Source organism: Sabethes cyaneus, chromosome 2 (genome assembly GCF_943734655.1).
Source record: "Sabethes cyaneus chromosome 2, idSabCyanKW18_F2, whole genome shotgun sequence".
Lineage (NCBI taxonomy): Eukaryota > Metazoa > Arthropoda > Insecta > Diptera > Culicidae > Sabethes > Sabethes cyaneus.
This window is the reverse complement of record NC_071354.1, coordinates 47,733,003-47,754,890: the sequence shown is the minus strand read 5'-3', so window position 1 is coordinate 47,754,890 and position 21,888 is coordinate 47,733,003. Positions and strand designations below refer to the sequence as shown.

The 21,888-nt window shown below is 41.2% G+C and overlaps 1 protein-coding gene across 1 annotated transcript in view; it reads left to right on the top strand.

Moving 5' to 3' along the window:
- LOC128735368 (neurogenic protein mastermind) overlaps positions 1-21,469 on the top strand; it is a gene marked incomplete at its 5' end in the record, with an annotated part of 74,998 nt that extends 53,529 nt beyond the window's left edge. The window contains 3 exons of the mRNA XM_053829856.1: positions 4,725-5,079; positions 18,269-19,219; positions 19,278-21,469. Coding sequence (XP_053685831.1) covers positions 4,725-5,079; positions 18,269-19,219; positions 19,278-19,963 — 1,992 coding nt within the window. The remainder of the gene's footprint in view (positions 1-4,724; positions 5,080-18,268; positions 19,220-19,277) is intronic.
- Between the last annotated feature and the right edge of the window lie 419 nt (positions 21,470-21,888).

Here is a 21,888-nt window from a genome sequence, read left to right as displayed (position 1 = left end):
TTTTCTCTGTCATCTTTTATCGTCGTTAGCATTTTTTGTTATCTTTTTGTCAGTTTGTTGCCATTTTTTATCGTCATGTATGTTGTGAATACAACAAGGATGTTATCTTTTTATTACGATGTTTTCATAATTTTTCTGTCGCTTATTCGTCATCCTTTCGCCATCCTGTTTGCAGGTTTTATCGCCTTTGTGACGTCTTTTGAATGTATTTTTGTTGTTTTTTTCTCTTGTCGCTGTTTTGGCTTCTTTTCGGTGTCTTTTCAGCGCATTTTTATATTATTTCCGTCGTGTTTTTTTTTGACATCTTTTGTCGTCAACTTTTTATCGTATTTTCAACATCTTTTCATCACTTTTTCTTCATCTTTTCATCTTCTATAAGCCGTCTTTTCGTTGATTTTTCTTCGCATTTGAGAAATCTTTTCATCACTTTTTTGTTGTGTTTTCTGAGGGCTTAAATGTTCAACTGTTTTTAATTATCGCGTAAAAAGAGTAAAGAAACAGCTAGTCAAAATAGGACAAAGATTTCAGCTATATTGTTATAGAAAATAACGTATCAGGAACTGTCAAAATGTGCAAAAAATAGAAACGAACGCCTTTTTCCTGTACACCAACCGGAAAAGCGAAAGCCTGAAAGTGAAGAATATCCCGCCTTCAACTCACAAAGCCGCCACACCCGCCTTCAGTTACTAAGTGGTTCTTTCCTTTCTCTCTAAAAAAACTATCAGAAACATTCATATCGGTTCTCAAAGAATTAAGTTATGCTTTTTGGGATATTATTTACTGCACATCGCGTAATTTTTGCAACTGAAATAAATTTTCAACATTTCCGTAACCTTGATGAAAATCCATAGATACTTAGGTATACTTAAGCACTCATCCGTAGATCCACAGAAAATCCGCAAATCCATAGATCTGACATTACTGCCTGCAAGTCGTGGCCGTTCAGCGTCAAATTATCACAAATTATCATCCATTATGACTCAGACACTGACTTGACTTATGCTTCTGCTTCCGCAGAAAAATGTTCATTTTGGTTCATTACACAGTACTTCATCACTTTAACTAGATTGCTGTAGCCTCGCGGGCCAAGGTGCGGAACGATGAAGCCACCTTGCTCTCTGTCTTCCTCTGTAGCTTCAGTCGGTTCAGCACCGTCGAGTAGCCAGAACCAGGCTTCCATTTGACACCCTTATCTTTCTCCCCAGGAGAGAGGACGTTTGTAAATGGCAAATCCAGACGGATCCAAAGTGCCTGACGTTGTCTAGTTTCTTCGCTCCGGAGTAGAGCTGGCAGTACAAACAAAGCATCGAGCGTAGTTGCTTGACTTTTTTCATCTTGGCTGCTACAAATTAGCTGATAACGCTGTCAAATTTTTTCTGTACATGCTTAATAAACGTAGGCTGCCAAAGTTGCGGCCCATAATTGCATTGTGTATTGGTATTAACCGTTAGGGGTTCTAAAGGCGTTTCCACAGACCATGAGCCGCCGGAAAATTAGTTGTTGAAGCTCGAGCAAGTTAACAGTCAAAAGATTTTCCAGGTGACCACGTTAGCATTAACCTTTCATTTGCATTTCAACTGCTCATTGTAGTAAACTGGTATTTTGGTCACTTACTTAGTTGGTTTGCCGTCCTAAGACAAAGCCTGTTGAAGAAGTTTCTCCTATTTACTCGACGTGAGCTACCGCTCTCCAATTCCCGAGACACCTTGAACTCTACGCCAGATCTCGCTTTGCCTGATCTAACTAGCTTGCTCGTTGTGCCCCTGATCGCTTGTTCCTACCGGATTTGAAGCAAATACCATCTTTGCAGGGTAGTGGTCCGGCATTCTTGCAACATGTCCTCCCCATCCTAACCGTCCAACTTTAGATTTTGCCTTGTGAAGTCATATTAATCGTTCCACCCTCCGAAGGACTTATTCTGGCAGTACCGGTGGCAAAGTTACAGCAGGAGGCGGAACAGAAGTTAATCTAGAAATGCCCAGGGAAAATAAAAATGTCACAGCAACTGATCTCCAAACAATCTTACGAAAAGTCGAGTTGCCGAAGACCAACAAAGCCGCCGGTAAGGGTCACCTACCAGCAGAGCATATCCCATCTACAAAAAGGGTCTGCTGCAACTCTTGCACGGAATAACACTGGTAAACGCAACGCCTACAAGATATTCTCTCAGATACTGTTATGCCGGTCGGTTTCGTAGGTAATTACCAAGCGACCTTCATGGGGGCTCGCGTAGCAGCCGACTAAATTTTTACCATCCAACAGACCTTGCAGAAATGTCGGGAGCACAACATGCCTACACATCACATATTTATTGACTTTAAAGCAACATATGATACAGTCGACCGAAACTAGCTATATCAGATAATGCAAGAATACGGCTTTCCGGACAAGCTGAGGTGACTGATTAGATTTGGACACTCTCGAGTTCCTTCGAAACGTGGTGATAGTTGAGACAAGGTGACGGCTTATCCTGCATGTTATTTAACATCGCTCTTGAGAGAATGATACGATGAGCGGGCCTCGAAGCGAGGCTCAATTTTCAGCAAAAGTAGGGTATGCAGATGACTTTGTTATCATAACCTAAAATTTTGCAACGGCGGTGTCAATCTATGCCAGACTGAAAGGGGAGTCTTGGAGGTTTGGGTTAAAAAAAAGATGTCAAAGATCAAATACATGAAAGGATGTTGCTCATAGAAGACTACAGTGCGACGAAAACGGTTCTCTTCAATAACACCACCGGTGTGGCCAAAGAAGGGACCGAACGTACAATATGGCTCGACCAGGTCGCAAGTGATTTGTGTCTTCTGAGACGCCTGGGAAATTATCGACGAAGGTCGCAGGATCGATATAAATGGAGACGTCTGCTTAGACAGCACGAGCCACCCCGGCTTTATACTGAAACGACGATGACGACAACGATCCGTTCAGAATTCACTCTAGCGTAAAAACTGAAACTATATCCGATTCAAGATCATTATTTCATTGATTAAAAAGGATGCAGGCTTGAGCGCAATAAAAACTCTTTATAATCGCTGCGTGTTTACTACCAGAACGTGCGTTGATTCCGAACTACAATCAATGATTTTTTCTACTGTGGCAAATTTTGCACTTCAATTTAATCGTTTTAAAAGACACTAGGCTTGGCTAGAAGATTCAGTCGCGACAGATGTTCGGAAACCCTGTTCCCGACTCGCGTCAGAAAATCTCTCCAACAAATAAAGTTCGTCCATCAACCGCTACCTGTTTTATGAAACACTTGCTCGCCTACAGATCCAAGTCGTTGTGGTCACTCGTTTTCTGAACTTCGGTGTAATCTATTTACCTCCGAGCCGTAATGATCCTCGACTACCAGCGGTTTCACGCAGTATGTACTGCGCTTTTGCACGGTTTCCACGTTCTGATACAAAAAAAGAACCCGGTGCATACTATTGATTCTGCCATACAACTTCATCCGGTTCGATATATTAATCACCCCGTTCTCGATGCTACTCTCAGTTTATCGCTTAGCCCCGGCAATTGCTTCACTGATCTGAAAGCCGCGTTTGATCGAATTGATTAGGGTATGCTTCTTGCAAGGCTTGAGAAACTGGGGGTATCTTTACCATTCTGTAAGTGGTTACTTTTGTATCTAATAAAGCATAGGTCAGGAGCCGAAACGGTTACATTTTTTCTATAAATTTACCAGCATGCAATATCATGTCAGACTGTTAAGTAATACCATCGCTCTGTATTTTCTTTGTATCGACAGTGCCCATCACTTGTAAGCATCGAAACTAGCCCGACTAGGCACAGTGTACAATACACTAATAAGCAAACATTTTCTTACGTACGATGATCAGTCACACAAAATGTCATGACACGCATTCGCCGCTATTTGCTGGCAATTGTAGTTGGAATAATATGGATAAACGGTGTTATTATTGATGCGTTTTTCATCTAGCATTAGCATTTATGTTTTTATTTAGATCCGGTAGATCGCTACTTTGGGATCTGTTAAGAATAGATGCAGCAGAGTTCGGTTTCAATTTTGAATGTTGGTGCATGGCACCAGGATAGGATCCATGTCGGTTTTATTTTACTTTTCTCAGGTTTCTCTTCTCTTCTCTTAAATTTATATTTTTTCCAGTATCATTAGTAGAAATGGAAAACATGTCAAAAATGGCAAATGTTGTCAAATTTATGTCACCAACCAGTACGTACGGTCATAGGCTGAATATGAAAATTATGATTAGAGTATTCCTACTCATGCTGTCTGCAATATTTCTGGCGTACCGCAGGGGAGTAATCTCAGACCACTGCTTTTATTATTTTTTTTTATAAATGAACTGACAAGAAAAAAATTTCTAATAAAATATGTAAAAACAAACGGTCTCGAGTTACTGCTTTGTAGAACCCAGAAGATAGCTGTTCTCAACATTGCATTCTTTTGTCAACGCAACGAAAGCGGTAATTTATATAAGTAATGCTGCATTTATTACAAAGTTTTGATCTAATTAAACTTCTGCATCTGAACTCTTCTAAATCTAGAACTTCAAAGTTACCTAGTTGAGTTTTTTTCATAAATCGAAATGAAGCAAAAAGATTGCTACTGGTCCTACCACGAAATCTACAGTATCTTGAATAACTTCAACTATGATTGTATTTTATATTAAACAGTTATCGCCATAACCATTGCTGTAAACATATCACTAAATTTTCATCTCCTCTTTCCGTTAAACCCACAGGTTTCCGCCGGCCAGCATCTGCACCTGAGTGGCGATCTCAAGAGCGGCGTCTCGGTTGCAGCACAGCAAGGTGTATTCTTCAGCCAACAGCAGCAACAGCACGCGCAGCAGCAATCGAATCAGCAGCAGCAACAATCTCAGCAGAACGCACAGCAGCAGCAGGGCCCCGGTGGTCCACCGCAGTCACAACAGCAACCACCGAACGGTGGTGGCCCCAACGGTCCCCAACAGCAGCAGCAGCAACCTTCCAATCAAAATAATCCGAACGGTGTCGGAGGAAACCCCAACAATCCAAATGGACCCAATCAAAACAACTCGCAGCAACAACCAAATCAAGCACCTCCAAACTCACAAGGTAAGCAAGGCGCACCAGGTTGGGGGGTAAACAAAAACAATAATCGGCTCTCTCCGCTGGAGATTTGCAATCGATATTTTCGTACTGGTTTGGGGTGGTTCTCCTATTTTGAACTGTATCTTTTCTGATAGAACAAAACCCGCACCTGAACACAGAACGCATTCGAACTTTCTTAGAAATTCAATCGGTCATCTCAGAACCACCCGCTCGCTCGCTCGCTCGTCACCAGCTTACAACGCAATCCATTAGCATTTTCCTCATTTTCAAATGAAAACTCGTTCCAACCCTCCCGGTCGTTTCGGAAAACGATTCCGGCCTCACCGCTTATGCTTATGCTGTGCTTGCTGCCCGTGTCTTCTGCATTTTCCCACGTTTACCACGCCATCCTGACACCCATCCGAATAGCAACAGCGAACGACGAAACAACCGAAAAGCCCTCGTTTTCAGCTCTTCCAAAAGCATTTTCAACTTCATGACATTTCATACCACTCAGCTCCACACTGTGTTGTCCTTCACCGCACCCACCACCCACTCCCTCATTTCGCCCGCCACCACCCCTTCGTTGTTGGGATGTTCTTTCTCTCTCTTTCTCTCCCGTCTGTCGTGCCAAACAGCGCGTACGAATCGTTCACAAAGTTCACAAACAACCATACCTACACGCATTTATCCACTCATTATTCGGTTGTCCAAAATTATTATCATTTCATTCCGACCGATTCACTGCCGATTCGCATATAATCGCTTTGCCCCGTTTGGAATGTAGCCAGGGGGCACTCATTTTCCCCTTCGAAAGTTTCGGTCTGGCAGAGCGACGAATGCCGTCGTTTGGAGCATGCGTACCGTCGTATGTGGTTAACCAGTTTCTTTTGTAGTGGTGGCACACCGACAGCAGTCAGTGGTGTGCCTAGTAGTGGTGGCCGTGGTAGTTCAAAAAACTGGCACATCATTCTTTCAACGAACGCCGAAGCACGATGACGACGACGATGGTTGGGGCGCAGATCATATCGTATCCCTCGGGAGGCCATACCAGCAGTCTTGTGTCTCTTCGGCTGGTTTTGATATCACCAGAGCCAATATGTTTCTAACACTTACACTTTTCGGTGCTTACCATTATTCGTTCGTGAGAGGTTTTCCTGGGGTGGTTGTCTTTTTTTCGGGCAGGGAATGCCGCCTGCCTGCTTTCTTGAGGTTGAGAGGATAGAATTCTTGCGAATGTACTAGCAAAGGTTAGCAGGGTGATCCACCACTTTGTCGGTGATGGATAAAAGCGTATTTGTGATTTATGAAAGGTGGGGGTTCGATGTAGTTAAGGAACGTTAACGTAAATTACGCAAATGGAAGGAGAAAAAGGAAATTTTGTACTGTATCTCAGCTATATTTCTGAGGTTTTCCAAATTAAGAATTTCATTTTTTCAAACATTTTATTTTAATTTTTCTTAGAAAATCAAAAAGTAAAGTTATATTTTTAATGACATTTTTTCCCAGTTACTCAAAAAATGCTCGTCCCATCGCTACGAATTTTCCTAGCACGCGATATATGGCAATATATCGATATACGATAAAAGTAATCAAATTTCGCTCAAAAGTAGAGAACATATTGTTGCTGGCATCAGCGACAGTGCTCATGAAAGTTGCAACAAATTAAATTAGCATTGATAAAACCATTAACGATAGAACTTTTTCTCAGTAAATCATCTATTATCATTTTTAATTTTAGTTTCTTTTAATGATGTTGTAGTAGTCAGCTCTATTTTGGTAAAAACTGAATGATTCCTGCGTAGAAAGTTGCATCTAGAAATGGTATTACATACTTCCTAACCTTCTGCTGTAGTGAAGCTGCTGGTTTTGTGAGCAGGATTTGATTTTTTCCCCGTGTTGGGGACTTACCACCGCGACCATTATTCTGATCTATTGTGGATTTGATATTCTTATGCTCGCTAACAAAAATTGGAGATTGAATTTCATAGCCTGTTTACTGAAATGAAAAGGGAAGGTGTAGTCAACAACATCTTTTAGATAGGAAAAAAATGCAACTCTTTTCTAAATTGGCTTTGATTTCGTTCTACTGGTCAAACATCAAACTTGTATGTCATTTCGTTTTGTTTCGAAATCGAATGATCTACTTTTGCTCAGCCATAGGTGAGATGCTAAAAGTAAGAATAGCGTAAATTCCGACACCAACTTTTCAAGGGGACGTAACCGAGTGAGAGTTATTTTCTGCCGAATTTCTTCTACCCGCAGATTGAGTTGAATGTATCGTTAACCTCCTTACTCGTATTATTGTCGGTGGTGACCAGAGATCCCGAGTAGACGAACTTATCAACCCCCTTCAGTTCATCGTCGTCAATAGCCACCCCAATCCTACTAGCCTCTGTTTTTAGTCTAGCGTAGATTGCTTTCGCCGTCCGCCGTCCGGTTTCTAGTAATGATGTCGAGATCGCCTGTGAAGGCTAAGAGTTGGCTACTCTTACTGAAGATCGTTCATCTCGTTTCGATTTCCGCTCGCCGGATTTCACCTTTAATAGCGAGGTTGAATAACATCAAATATACTATATTGACAATATAGTTCACTCCTCTATAATCCTGAAGACACGACTACTAGCGCCATTGCGGCATAAAAGGTTACCAAAGTACACCGTAAATTCGACACGTCTATCGGAAACAACTCAACTTTCAGTATAGAGTTTACCCATTTCTAGATAGAATTAATAAAAGGGCGAATGTCACAGATGTGTACCAAACGGATGAGTTATTTTCTGCTGGACCAGTATAAGAAAATCAGCTCTCGCTCGGTTTGTTCACGTTTGCCACATTCTCTGGTTTACCGGTTCTATTTTCAATTCAATTCAATTCAATTCTCCATCATCCCTTTTACACTCATGGAATTGCGCATATGAAGATAGAATCAACAAAAGGGCAAATGCTGCAAGCGTAAAAACCATTAAGATTTGAGATTTTGCTAGGCTAGTTCAGCAAAAAAGAACTCACGCGTTTTGTTAACACCTGCGGCATTCGCCCTTTTGTTAACTCTATTGAGATATGTGAGTGTAATGAAGAATTATTGTCAAAAATTGAGAAGAAAATTGTCAAAACTCTTTAATGATTTTCTGACCTTGCCTGTTTTGAAGACTAAATATTTACTGGTGGCAGCACCTTATTTTCGTAGCCGCGTATTAAGTGAAAACTTACTAGATGGTTTGAAATAAAAACGTTGCTACAATTCAAACATTTGGTTGGATCGCTAAAACCAAGACTTTTGTCAATTTTTCGTATAACAAACTAATCCGGTTAGTTTTATTATTGTTCAAGTACTAAATTTGTAAAATGGGTCGCATATACTGTGCAGTTTCTGGATGTTCCAGTTTAAAAGAGGGTCCCTCCAAGTGTTTCCTTTTTCCGAATTAATTCTACCAAAAGGTAAACTATTTTTGGAATATTTCGATTTCCAGTTATGTTCCTATTTCATTATATCTTTAGGCAAACGGATACGTGGGCAAAGTTTTGTCACAAACCGTCAATCAGCAAAAGTAGTCTGATTTGTTCCCTACATTTTCATGAATCCGACTTTTTCAATACTGATAACAAACGTCATAGGTTAATACAACAGGCCATAAATGAAAAATTATGACAATTATAAATTAATTGTTTTTATTTTATTCCTGCACGCTACTGAAATGTCAAAAATGTTGTTCAAATATTACGTACACGTCCGACATTATGGTTCGTAAAAAGTTGGACAGTTTCTACCTGAGAGAGAGTCGCAAAGACGGTTTTCTTTTTCTCATTCTTTGACAGTTCTCATTCTTCTTATTATGTGCGTGAACCCTACATTGGACGTGAAAAGTGCGTGTCTTGCAGTGACATTTTTTGGTGCTAGTTGATCTATGGTACATCAGCTTTTGCAAAAATACTGTATGCAACATACGATAAATCGGAAGCGCATAGTTTATTGCATGTAAAATGACATGTTATGAGTACTTTAGTGAGAAATTCGAAAGTATGCTTAGCGTAAAATATTTTCTTATTTGTGTTTTCCTAAAGAACTACCAGACGAAAACTTGTATGGGTTACCAACACTTTTCCATTTTTGACCAATAATAACAACTGGAAGCATTCGACAGTTCGAACTGGCTGCATTTGACGTACGATTTTTTCCTATCCGCTAATCTCTCTCAGGTTTCTACTGTTCACAATTAATTTTTATATCTAATGTTACAATCTAGAAGAATGACGTCATAGGGTTAGAGATAGCATATTCAATCTACCGCACCTTTTACTTATGCATTGGTTGCACGCTTAAAAATTTTTGTTACAAAAAGCTTTTAGTCACCTTTTTGTCCGCAAGAGGGTGTTACTTTTGCGTCTTTTCGGATATATATGAGATTTTGCGAAATGAACTATATTGTTAATATAGTATATTTGATAACATACAGGACAGTCAATTCCCTTGTCTCAACCCTCTGCACGATTCGAAAGAACTCGTAAGTGCCCCCGACGCACGCAAGTCACACATCACTCGCTCCAGGGTAGCTTTGATCAGCCGCGTCAGTTTGTTCGGAAAACCGTACTCATGTATTATTTGCAACAGCTGTTCGCGCTCGACTGTATCCTATGCTGAGCTGAAATCCACGAAAATATGATGCGTCGGCAAGTTGTATTCCCGACATTTTTGGAGGATTTGTCAGAGAGTAAAAACTTGATCCGTAGTAGCACGGGCCCCCATAAAAGCCCCTCTGGTACTGCCTTACGAATTATCTTGCTATTGAGGATAGACGACCTAATATAATCTGGGAAAGCACCTTGTAAGCGGCGTTGACCAGCAATGCCGCGGTAATTACAGCAATCTAGCCGATAAAATTTAGTTACAACTCACAAACAACTTAAGATTATTCTATCCATGGTTTCATAGTTGACGTAAAGCCAAAATGACTCAAATGTACTTTTTCGGTCATATAATTTGTTCGAAAATATTCGAGAAATTTGAAAAATGAAACTACTCTGCTATTGGTTTCATACAGTCAACCAAAAAAGTATTCGGACAGCAGCGCATAAAATTTTCTTTTAGAAATTTTGCACAGTATTTTTGCAAAGAATGGTAACACATATTTTTTAAAACAATGTTTAACTAAAGCATATTTATATGCACAACAAAAATTCGGGGAAAAGCTTTCCGTTTTGAAGATAGGGTACATATAGTTTGAATTCCTCAAAAATGCAGCCAAAAAAGTATTCGGACAGTTAACTATTAGTTGAAACAAATGTCCTTTCTTGCTCAACTGCTACCTTGTAGGACCATTTACATTCTTGATGACCTGTTTTAATCTGTTTGGGATAAAATTAACAATTTTTCAAATATCCCTCTGTGAATTGCTGACCATTTTTTTACTAGAGCTCGGTTTAAGTCATTGTGATAAGAAATCGAATGATTTCTCATTTAGAAATGAGATTATCTAAAAAGATGTTCAAAAGGGTTCAAATCTAGACTGAATGCTGATGTTTCGATAGCTCTAGGACAATTATATGGTGCCTACCGCTTACAATTATCGACAGTATGTTTAGATTCAACATCCCGGTACAATATGTATGTACCACACAATTACAATTTTGCTTTAATTTCACCTAAAATTATTCAGATAGTTGAGTTTACATTTAGTTCTATCCAAAAATATATATCTTTGGTGCCTCGGAGCTTTACAAGCACCCCAACAAGGTATGACATCAACAACCCTTATGCAAGTATAACTAAAAGAGAAGGGTTACAAGAGAAAAATCACTCGTCAGCAAGTAAACATGCAATGCGGTTAGTGTCATACCTTGTTGGGATGCATGCAAAGTTCCGAGGTAGCAAAGATATGTATTTTTGGATAGAACTAAGTGTAAACTCAATTATCTGAACAATTTTAGGTGAAATTAAAGCAAAATTGTAATTGTGCGGTACATACATATTGTAGCGGGATGTTGAAACTAAACATACTGTCGATAATTGTAAGCGGTAGGCACCATATAATTGTTCTAGAGCTATCGAAACATCAGCATTCAGTCTAGATTTGAACCCTTTTGAACATCTTTTTAGATAATTTTATTTCTAAATGAGAAATCATTCGATTTCTTATCACAATGACTTAAACCGAGCTCTTGTAAAAAAAAGGTCAGCAATTCACAGAGGGATATTTGAAAAATTGTTAATTTTATCCCAAACAGATTAAAACAGGTCATCAAGATTGTAAATGGTCCTACGAGGTAGTAGATGAGCGAGAAAGGACATTTGTTTCAACTAATAGTTAACTGTCCGAATACTTTTTTGGCTGCATTTTTGAGGAATTCAAACTATATGTACCCTATCTTCAAAACGGAAAGCTTTTCCCCGAATTTTTGTTGTGCATCTAAATATGCTTTAGTTAAACATTGTTTTAAAAAATATGTGTTACCATTCTTTGCAAAAATACTGTGCAAAATTACTAAAAGAAAATTGTATGCGCTGCTGTCCGAATACTTTTTTGGTTGACTGTAGTTGACATAACTCCCGGCATAATCAATGCACAAATTAATGTCGTACGCACAACTTTTTTGAAATTTGTAAAATCGCTCCCCCGTTATGAAAATAAATCCGTTAGAAAGTTTGTGAAAGTTCGTCTTCTATTTGAAAGCAGATAAGGGTAATTAAAGTGGTATTATGGATGAAACTGGCTGTGATGAACAAATTTTACAACATATTTATAACGGTCCATATGGACAACTGAGAAACAATTCACTAGTGAAAAATTACAAATCCTTCATAGAAGATGAATTGGAAAACCTTCGATGTTTAAACCTTATTCTACCAAGGTTAGAAGATCTTCGATCCAGTGATTGAAAGATTGAAGCTGAATATTTTAAACGAGTGGCTACTTTGCCAGCACTGTGGTAGTAATTGGAAAGCTAGAGTGATAAGTATTTGTTGTTAAGTAGACTGTGTATGGTAGAAAATTATTCCACGTTCAGAAGTAAATTTTATAAACAGACGAATTGCGTACCAATCAGGAATCTCCTTTCGCTTTTTCTATGTGAGCTTTTCATGGCACACAGAAATTATATTGAATGAAGAAAATTTCTTATTAAACCGTGGGTTGACGATTAATTCAAATGCTAACAATCAATAAACTATAAAAATTGAGTCAAAACGAAACATACAATGTTGGTGAAATCATGTAATCACGTAATCGTTTGCATCTTTGGCAACGTTGCCGGTTTTTTAAAACTCATGCAGGACTGCCAGCTCAGCGGAATTTCAATCGGCTACGTTTATACGGCTATAGGACTTTAGCCTGCCCCGGAGCCAACGACCTCTTCGCTCGTTTCTGCGTAACTCATCATTTGACTTCACAGTGTATATAACATATTATCAATTTTTCGTTTTACTGATACTGACATTTTCGCGGTCAAACGTAAACTCTATTTTGATTAAAGCAGAGGAGCGTTTGGTGCGAAAAATGTTAGACTGAAAGTGTATGTGTGCGACAGATGGAATGCTTGGACTGGTAGGGACAAAACTAGATCTGAGACTAATTAATACATAGGTGTGGTATAGTTTAAATGCGTAAAGCACTCGGGTACTAATCGAGAAATTGTGGGTTGGAGTCCCACTGCCACAAACTAAACCCAATATATTTTTAGCCGAAGATCGAAACTTGCCCAGCATTCAGTCTAACATTTTTCACAACAAACGCTACGATATTATCAATTTCCCACCCTTTCGTACGCGATGAATTATAACCGTCGCCAGAATCGCGCGGGGGCAAATATCGTTTATTTTGTCAAGTAAATCAATAGCTTACGTGCTAGACAAGCATAACATATACTTATAATTTACATACAGTCAAGCAGATTCTTTCTGCGACGATTTCAAGCGATCAAAAAAGTGAGCAGCGCGTTTTGTTACCAAAGAAACGAGCAATATCATGAGCATAAAGGCTGTACTCGATAAAAAAGCAACGCCTTCTTTTGTCTATAACTTTTATTGCAACTGATGAGATTTTGGGTAAAACTGGTTAATGTAATGTTTACTTGTGCTAAACTTCGTCACAATCTGTCAAGTGGTTGGACACAAAATTATGGGCGCGGTTGTTGAAAGTCTAGGCCCGTCCCGTGTGGTAAAATCGTTCAAGAAGACCTAGACGACCCAGCGGCGAGCTGGCAACAGGAGAAAAGTGAAGACGACCTAACCCGTGAAGATAAGGGTTGGACGATACGTGCTGCTCGAGCCAAAGATGCTGATACCCAGCCACTAGCCAGAAGGGGGGGCCCGGGGGCCCAATTTTGCTTTTAACTGTTTTATAGGCATATTTTTGCGTTTAGCAATACAATACATTAAATGTATTGCAATGTATTATATTTATAAGCAGTAAGATATGCATATAATCTATTAGGAGCCGAGATAGGGCTCCTGGCCCCCACCTCTGGCTACGTGGCTGCTGATACCTGATACCTGATACCTGGACGATACCGTCTCGATACCCCCAATATCAATATTCGAAGGCCGATATTTCGATATATCTTATCGATGCTTGCGACGCCGATATTACGGTAAATCGATACTTTCATCCCGATATTGTTTTGATAAAGCGGGATACGCAGCTGATGTATGTGGGTTAAAAATAAGTCAGGAAATGCTTAAGACAGTAGTTTTTTGAAGATGTTTTTCGTTTAGTTCGTTTTTTTAAGTGTGTACTAGGCCCAATTCTCAAATTTATTTATTGGAATTGATTTTATGCAAAACCGTCAACAATGTCACTTACATGTTTAACGCTTATTGAACAATGAGTGCATAGGATACGCAATTTCCAGCAATTCAGAATTGAACAGAGAGCAAAAAGAGTAGTAATGTCTGTTTACGTCAATGTAAGCATTGGCAATTTGCCACGAGGGAGAATGTATCGACGAGCACGGTATGAGTTGACCATGATCCCGAGGAAGAAAAAGCGCCAGAAGGACGACAGAGATCGAGAAGAGCTAGAACCGGAAAGGGCCTATTCCCGGCAGAACTCTACAAACATGGCCAAGAAACGCTAGCAACGGCACTTCACTGGATTTCAAGGGTTTGGGGGGAGGATAAACTACCGTAAGAGTAGACGGAAGGGTCGGTTTGTTCCATTTACAAAAATGGCAATCACCCAGATTACTGTAATTACCGAGGCATAACGCTGGTCAAAGTTACCCGCATGGTGCTTTCCCAGATTTTGTTACATCCGTCTATCCCCAATAGCAAGAGAATTCGTAGAGTAGTACCACAGGCGGGTTATGGGGGCCCGTGCTACTACGGTTCAAATTTTTACTCTCCGACAAATCCCCAGAAATGTCGGCAATATAACGGGCCAACGCATCATATTTTCGTAGCTTTCAGGGCAGCATACGATACTGTTGAGCGTGAACAGCTATGGCAGATAATGCACAAGTACGGTTTTCCAGACAAACTGACGCGGCTGAAACAAAACTACCCGTGTGACGTGTTACGTACGTGTTTCGGGGGACCCTCTTCAGCCAGAGTAACTAACCCATAGACTTCACAGACGGTCTCGACATCAATACTAAAGACCTTAGGTTGACGGAGGTAATCTACCTATTTTTGGCCGAGGCAAGGACTATTTTTGGTAGAGTACAAACAGATAGCGGAGAGTGGCGTAGGCATATGAACGACGAGTTACAAGCACTACTTGGAGAGATTCTCATCGTACACCTGTCGAAAGTTAGAAGACCACAGTGGTTCGGTCATGTCGTTAGGATGCCGGACGATTGTGAGTGAAATCCGTTCTCTTCAAGAATCCTACTCCTAATCCTAAATCCTACCAGCACCAAGAATAGAGGAGCCCAACGTGCTAGATGGCTCGTCCAGGTTGAATGAATTGGCGACGAGTAACCCAGGACCGAGTACAATGGAGAGGAGTTCTGGATGCGGCAAGAGTCACCCCGGTTCTCGGCTGTGTGTGGCCTTGCCAGGTAGCGCAGAGAGTCTATCAATTCACGTCTTACCTCGTTGGTGGCCAGTAGAGAAAGAGGACTATTCTACGAGGAGATTTCTCTGCATGCTTTGATCCGTGTATTTTACAGCGCATGCTATAATTGACAGATCTTCGTATCGGAGTTGCTGTTATGCAACGTGCATACAGTACGCACCCCTTTGTTGATGCACATATTGTTGCCTGGTATTTGTCACCAGCCACACAGGCTGGAAAAGCGCACGTGAAGACTCGGAATTCGCGGCACTTCTGGAGGATCTGCCGCAGAGTGAAGATTTGGTCCGTTGTAGACCGACCCTCCAATCTATTGGCTATTGGCGACAGTCGTTGGAAGATAACTTGGGAAAGCACTTTATAGGTGGCTTTCAGAATAGTGGTCGCTTGGTAGTTCTTACAATTCAGCTTATCGCCTTTCCTAGGAGATAGGGCAAACAAGTCCGTCTTTTCGTTCCTCCAGTAGTCGTTCCATATCTTAACAATCAATAGATGCAAACAGCTGGCCAATTTTTCCGGGCGCATTGGTTTTGATAACCTCCGCTACAATGCTGTCCTTTCCTACTGCTGTAATAAGTTGAATTTTTTATAGGGTATGTTGCTACATCGTCGTAATTGCCTATTCCCGTCCTATCCAACACAAATTATTAAAAATATCAGCATTTTTATGACACACAATGCAAAACTAGTTATTTTTTTTAGTTTGTATTTATTTTAGTTTGTTGTCTATCATACGCGATCAATCAAAGTGAACTGAGATATATTTAAATGCTTTTTTTTATTAAAAAAGTTATACCAGCTAAATTTCCTACGTTTTTTCGTGCGACAAAGAAGAAAATGTCGACTAATCGTTTTAATTTCCGTCATTCATAAATGAAAACTCACACACACAAGTCATTTTCGTATTCTACCAGGCCAGGAAAACTTGCCTGACCTGCAGAAATTTTGCAGAATAACATTTGTCATGCCGTCCTACACAAATACATGCGCGTTAGCGTCGTAAACATTGTTATGATTTTTAGTTCGGACGATGAAAAATTTTGATGGACGGATTTTAAAACGGTATGACGAATTTAAGAAATAAAGTCAGTTGCGAAATTTCAATAGTATGCTTTAATAGTCGCTTTTCAATGATTTCATAGTTCACGGATCGGAAGGTAAGTGTGTTTTAGTCAAATCAGCACAAGATCTTTTGGAGTATTCATTTAATCCATCCAACAAATAATGAAAATTAGAATGGCTTTACTTATTACGACGGAAATTAGAAAACAAACTATATTTTATGATTATTATTGTATCTGTTACACATTTGGACGGGACCAGTCCAGCGTCTTTTGAATCAGCTTAATCAGTTTCGCCAGATAATCATGCTCAAACGTTACCTGCGATACATGACTTTGCTTGATAGAATTGTACGTCGGCTTGAAATCCACAAATATGTGATGAGTCTGCGAAATTTATCTAGAATCTTCAATACGGTCTTTGATTTTACCATTACCATTTGGTCTATCGTGAAGCGTTTTTCTCGCAAACCAGGTTGGCATACGCCAACCAAAACCTTCGCCAATGATAGTTTTAATTGAAAGAATTGGCAATGGCGAGCACTTTATACGTCGAATTAAGCAATGTCAGGCTTCGACAGTTGCTGCAATCGAATCCATGACCTTTCCAGCAGATAGGGCCGTTGTGGCCCTTCCAATCATTCATCACCAATTTGTTCATTTGTTCAACAACTTCAGTATTATCCAGGGGAGATTCGCTTCGTTCGGTTGCTTACTCCCTGATTTTAAAATTTTGATCGCAAAAGCGTCCTTCCCAGCAGCTTCGCAATTCTACGATAGCTTTTTTAACATCCTCCTTCTCTTTGTGTATGGCAGAACTCCATAGTAAGCGCTGAAAATGCTAAAATCGTAATCTGTCATTATTTACAATTTTATTCATCTAGTGAAAATGAATGAAAATGAAATTCTTTGATTTTACCATTAGCGTGTTACCATTTAGTTCAGGCAAAAAAGGATTCTGCTATTTTCGATTCATGAGTTATAAATTTTCATCGCAGTTATTTTTAAAGCTTGTTCAGCAACAAGTTTTTCGTTCCTAGTAAGTAGGGTAGGGAACCAATTTCTTCGTCTTATTTTTCTACCCACTGTCCTCTATAATCTGGGTGGAAAAATTCACTATTTCCGGGCCGCATCACACATCACAGCTCTAGTTTTACTACTAAAACAGTAGAACACATTTTCGAATTACTTTCAAAAAGTAAGAAAAATGGAAATTCATTTGAATTAGTTCATAATATGCAGGACTATCGTTTCTAATTCAGTGAGAATCTAACTGTTTGCACTAAACGTCGACCTAAGCGGAAAGTCTGCAGTGGCCCAGGGTAAAACGGTCACATGTTTTTCTAGCAGTAACCAAACGCAGGCGAACGGACCGACACGGACTGCCTGCCTGCTCCCCCGAAGATGGCAGGCAGCAAGCGCCAGCAGCGGATAACGCAACAGAGCGCAGCAAGCGTTTGCTTTTAGGTTAATAGATTTCCGCCCGATGGCATGTCGTCCTGACGCTGCTCCTAGCTAGGCTAGCTAGCTAGCTAGACAATGTTATGTGTACTGTGTTGTAGTGGCTCCTTGGTGTTGCGTTGTGCTCCATTGTGATGTGGGTGGGTGTGGGCGTTGAGGGGGTGATATTGAACTGGCGAAATGTGGACCAGCTCATTGGAGACTACAAACGGCGGCGGGGGCGGCGGCTGTGTCGATTAGCTAGCAGGCCAGGCCATGCCAGGCCAGGAGGGTGTGCGAGCAGCTACATGTGGTTTCGATGGAAGTCATAAAATGGATACTATATTCAGAAAAGGCGGAAATTCACGTTGCCAAGTTGCTTTGCAACGGAATCTCTGTGAGCTCGAGTTACTGTATGTACGTTGGATAGGGTAAATGAAAAATCTGTAACGTCATATGCTTTTTTGATAGTAATATAGGTGCGTGCTGATTTGATCTTGAACGGCAGACCTGTATGTGTTTTGCTTACTTTACTTACTTGGATTATTGCTAACTTGCTTCCTTGCCACCGAATTGAATTAGGAATTCAATTAGTTAACAATATATTGTCAAAAGTAACTTTTCACTTTTTTAGAATTTTTTTGCCAACGAGTTGATTGCAAATCTAATTATTATTTTACTTTTATTCTTTACCCCTCCCAGGTTCAACGCTGGAGTCCCAGTATACCGTGTCCCAATCGCAGACGATCAACTTCACCCAGCAGGCACTGCGGCAGCGACAGCAGCAGCAACAGCAGCAACAAGGTAATGTCCCCGGAGGTCTGGCGAATCAGGGTCAGCCAGGTGGACAGCAACAAACCGGCCCCAACGGCCCCGGGGTTCCCAACCCGCAAAGCCAACAACAGCAGCAGCAAGGCCCGCAACCGGGCATACCGAATTCCGGCATTTCCTCCGGTGGGATGCCCCACGGAGGTCCCATGGGTGGCGGAGGCGGTCCGATGGGACAGAATCCGAATGCTCCACTCGGAATGGGCGGTATGGGAATGGGCCCGAATGGAGGTCTGAGCGGACTGAGTTCGATGGTTTCCAACTCGATGGGTCCCGGACAGATGATGCACAGCAGTATGGGACCGGGAGGTCCGGCAAGTGCGATGGGAATGCGCTACATGCAACAGCAGCAGATGATTCGGGCGCAAGCGATGCAGCAGCAAATGGCCGTTGGAGGCCGGCCTCCACCACCGGATTACAAGGCGACGCAGCAGGGAGGCAATCCGAATGCGGCAATGTTGGCCGCACAGCAGCAACAAATACTGCATGCTTCCAGTGGCAGATTTCCGGCGATGCGGAGAATTACTCAACAGCCGATTCCACCTTCGGGTCCGATGATGAGGGTACAGCATGCGACCTATTTGCCGCACGGTCACGGAGGTCCACGCGGTCTCGGTGGATTTGGACCGGGAGCTGGAGGAGGAGGTGGACCAGTTGGCATGGGAGGAGCCGGTGGAGTTCAGAGACCTCCCAACGTGCAGGTTGGCCCGGAAGGTATGCCGATGGGTTCCCAACAAGCCGAATGGAGGCACATGATTATGTCGCAGCAGCAGAGTATGAGCTTTGCCGGAAGTGGTGGCAATATGCGAGGAGGTTTTGGAGGCGGTAAGTTAGTAAAATCATCAAAATTAGTAACAAATAATAGTGGAGTGCGAATTTTTAGGTCCAGGAGGTGCGGGAAACCCACTGGTCATGGCGAACGGAGGACCCGGGGGCCGAATGGATCCCACGGCTGGCCCAGGTGGTCCCGGAGGTGGCATGACTCAGTTACAAATGCAGCAGCAAGCATTGATGCGTCAACAGCAGCAGCAACAGCAAAGTCTGAGCATGTATCAGGCGCAAAGTCAAATGGGTGGCGCCGGTGGGGGTATGAGCCAAAATCCGATGCAACAGATGAACATGTTGCAGCAGCAGAGCATGATGAGCCAGATGCAGATGAGCCAAATTCACATGAGCCAGTCGCAGTCGATGGCCATTCAACAGCAGCAGCAGGCAAACCAGCAACAATCTGTGATGAATTCCTTCAACAATCCGGGTATCGGTCCTGGCGGTGGACCAGGACCCGGTGGCGGGGGTAACGCTAGCGGAAGCGGTAGCAACGGTAACAACAATAGCAACAACGGTAATAGCAATCCGAACAATAGCAACAGCGGCCAGAATAACGGAGGTCCCAATGGACCGAACAATAACAACAACAACGCCGGCAACAACTCATCTGTCATGCCAAACACGGACTTCAGCCTGGAATTCCTCGAAAACCTACCGGTGGGCGATCCGAGCCAGTTCAACGCTCAGGATCTACTCAGCTCGCTGGACAATGACAATTTTAACATTCAGGACATCCTGTAGATGGGGAAAGTTCCCTTCAATTTGCATTTAGTGCCGTTTTTGAGAAGAAAAAAAAATGAAACGCCTGTAAGGCTCGTTTCCAATGCCTCACACTCTTGGTGCGTTGTGAAGCCAAGCTTTTACACAAGACAAGCACGGAAAACTGCGGCAGAGAAAAAAGTGGTTATTTATTAAAAGAAAATGAATCAAAACAGCACAAAGCAACATATATAATAGGTGGCCCCGCTTCGGTGGATTAACCGTGGAATCCGTACCGTGGAGTGGCCACAGTTCTGTAAATAGCAAATTATTTTCTGTGCTGTTAGTAGGTACATTTACTGCTTTCGTTGAAGCCTCTAGCGGTTAGTTTTCTCTTTTACCAATAGATATATTATTATTACAAAAAGCAGAATACCCTCTAGTGTCTAAGGGCAACACTTTTTTCGTTGTACGTTACTATTAATTTATTACAGAAAAAAAAGAAAACAATCGAAAATCATGAAAAAATATACCCCCTAAGAAAAGAAGAAGCGTTGTCGAACTGAAACAGTGAAACTCTCTAACTGCTAGGTGTCGTTATGTGTATAAGTATAGTAGCGCAAGAACAAACCAATCCGCATCGGGCAACATTCCTTACTTTTTATTTTTTATTTTTTTTTTTGCACACAGTTCGGTTTAATTGACGGCACGCCATTACAAATGTGAATATCCTGTGAAACGATTTGTACCTTTTGTTGTGCAGAAACAAACAAACAAACAAAAAATGCCATTCATTATTTTTGATGTCTTTCAAGAAGCGACAAAGCAAAAGCTGATTATTTTATTTATCGTATTTTTTTCCGTTCTTTCTTTGGGTTCATGCTTTCAAATCTCAGTTGTCACTGTGATATTGATAGGATCACAACAGAGAGCGAGAGAGAGAGTCGTGCAATGCTTACGGTCGTCGGTCTGAAGGGCGTCCCGCCCCATTGACCCAGCACGGTACAACGCCCCGTGGCAAACAATTCTAAAGAGGACGAATGTCGTCGCGAAGCTAGCAGAAATTTTTCGACTGTAGCAAAAAAGATAGAGAAAAAAATCATGTATACAACAAAACTATAAAGTGAAATGTTTAATTTTATAAACTAATGGAACGAAATTATTATACCTAGGTAAATAGACGGGAGAGTAGTGAGTGAGCAGTCCGGCAGTTGTGTCGCTCTTTAGGGAGCAAGTTAGGAAAAAGAAACTCAATCTAATCAAATCTAAATCTGAAACAAACTGCGTAACGTTAAATCAAACTAATAAAAAATATGATGCTATAGGTACATATTCTGTAAAGAGTAAAACTAAAACTAAACACACTACAATGAAAGCTGACAGGAGAAAGGTGGTTGTTTTGAACGAGCATTTTCAAGGCTTCCAGGCTTTTATGCAAATTTGTAAGCTACGGGACTTCAGCTACAAAACGTAATACGTAGAAAGCCCAATTCGCAGCAACAATTAGTCGTTCTATTTTTCGACTTACATTGTTGTCACATGTCACGAGCAAACCAAAATATATGAATTTATCTACTACTTCATATCGTTCCCCATTCAGTTCTTACTCTTCGGGACCAACACCATTTGGACTTCCACGTTCCCTGCTAGCCATATACTTCGTGTTGGCGGTGTTGATGGTAAGTCCCAATTTACCAATTAAATGGCTTCTTTTCCTGCTCTACTGCTGATTTCGGTGATATCGACGTCATCTATTCTGACGAATCAACGTAACTGGTTCTGTAGAAAAACCATGTCCTAGTGTTAACTACCACAGCCCATTTCGTTTGACAGAATCGTATGCCGCTTTAAACTCCACAAGAAATTGACGAGTCTGCTAGTCGTACTCCCGAAACTAGTCAGTTACTAGATGCAGGGTAAATATTTGATCCATCGTGTAGCGATCCTTATGAAAACCAGCTTGGTGC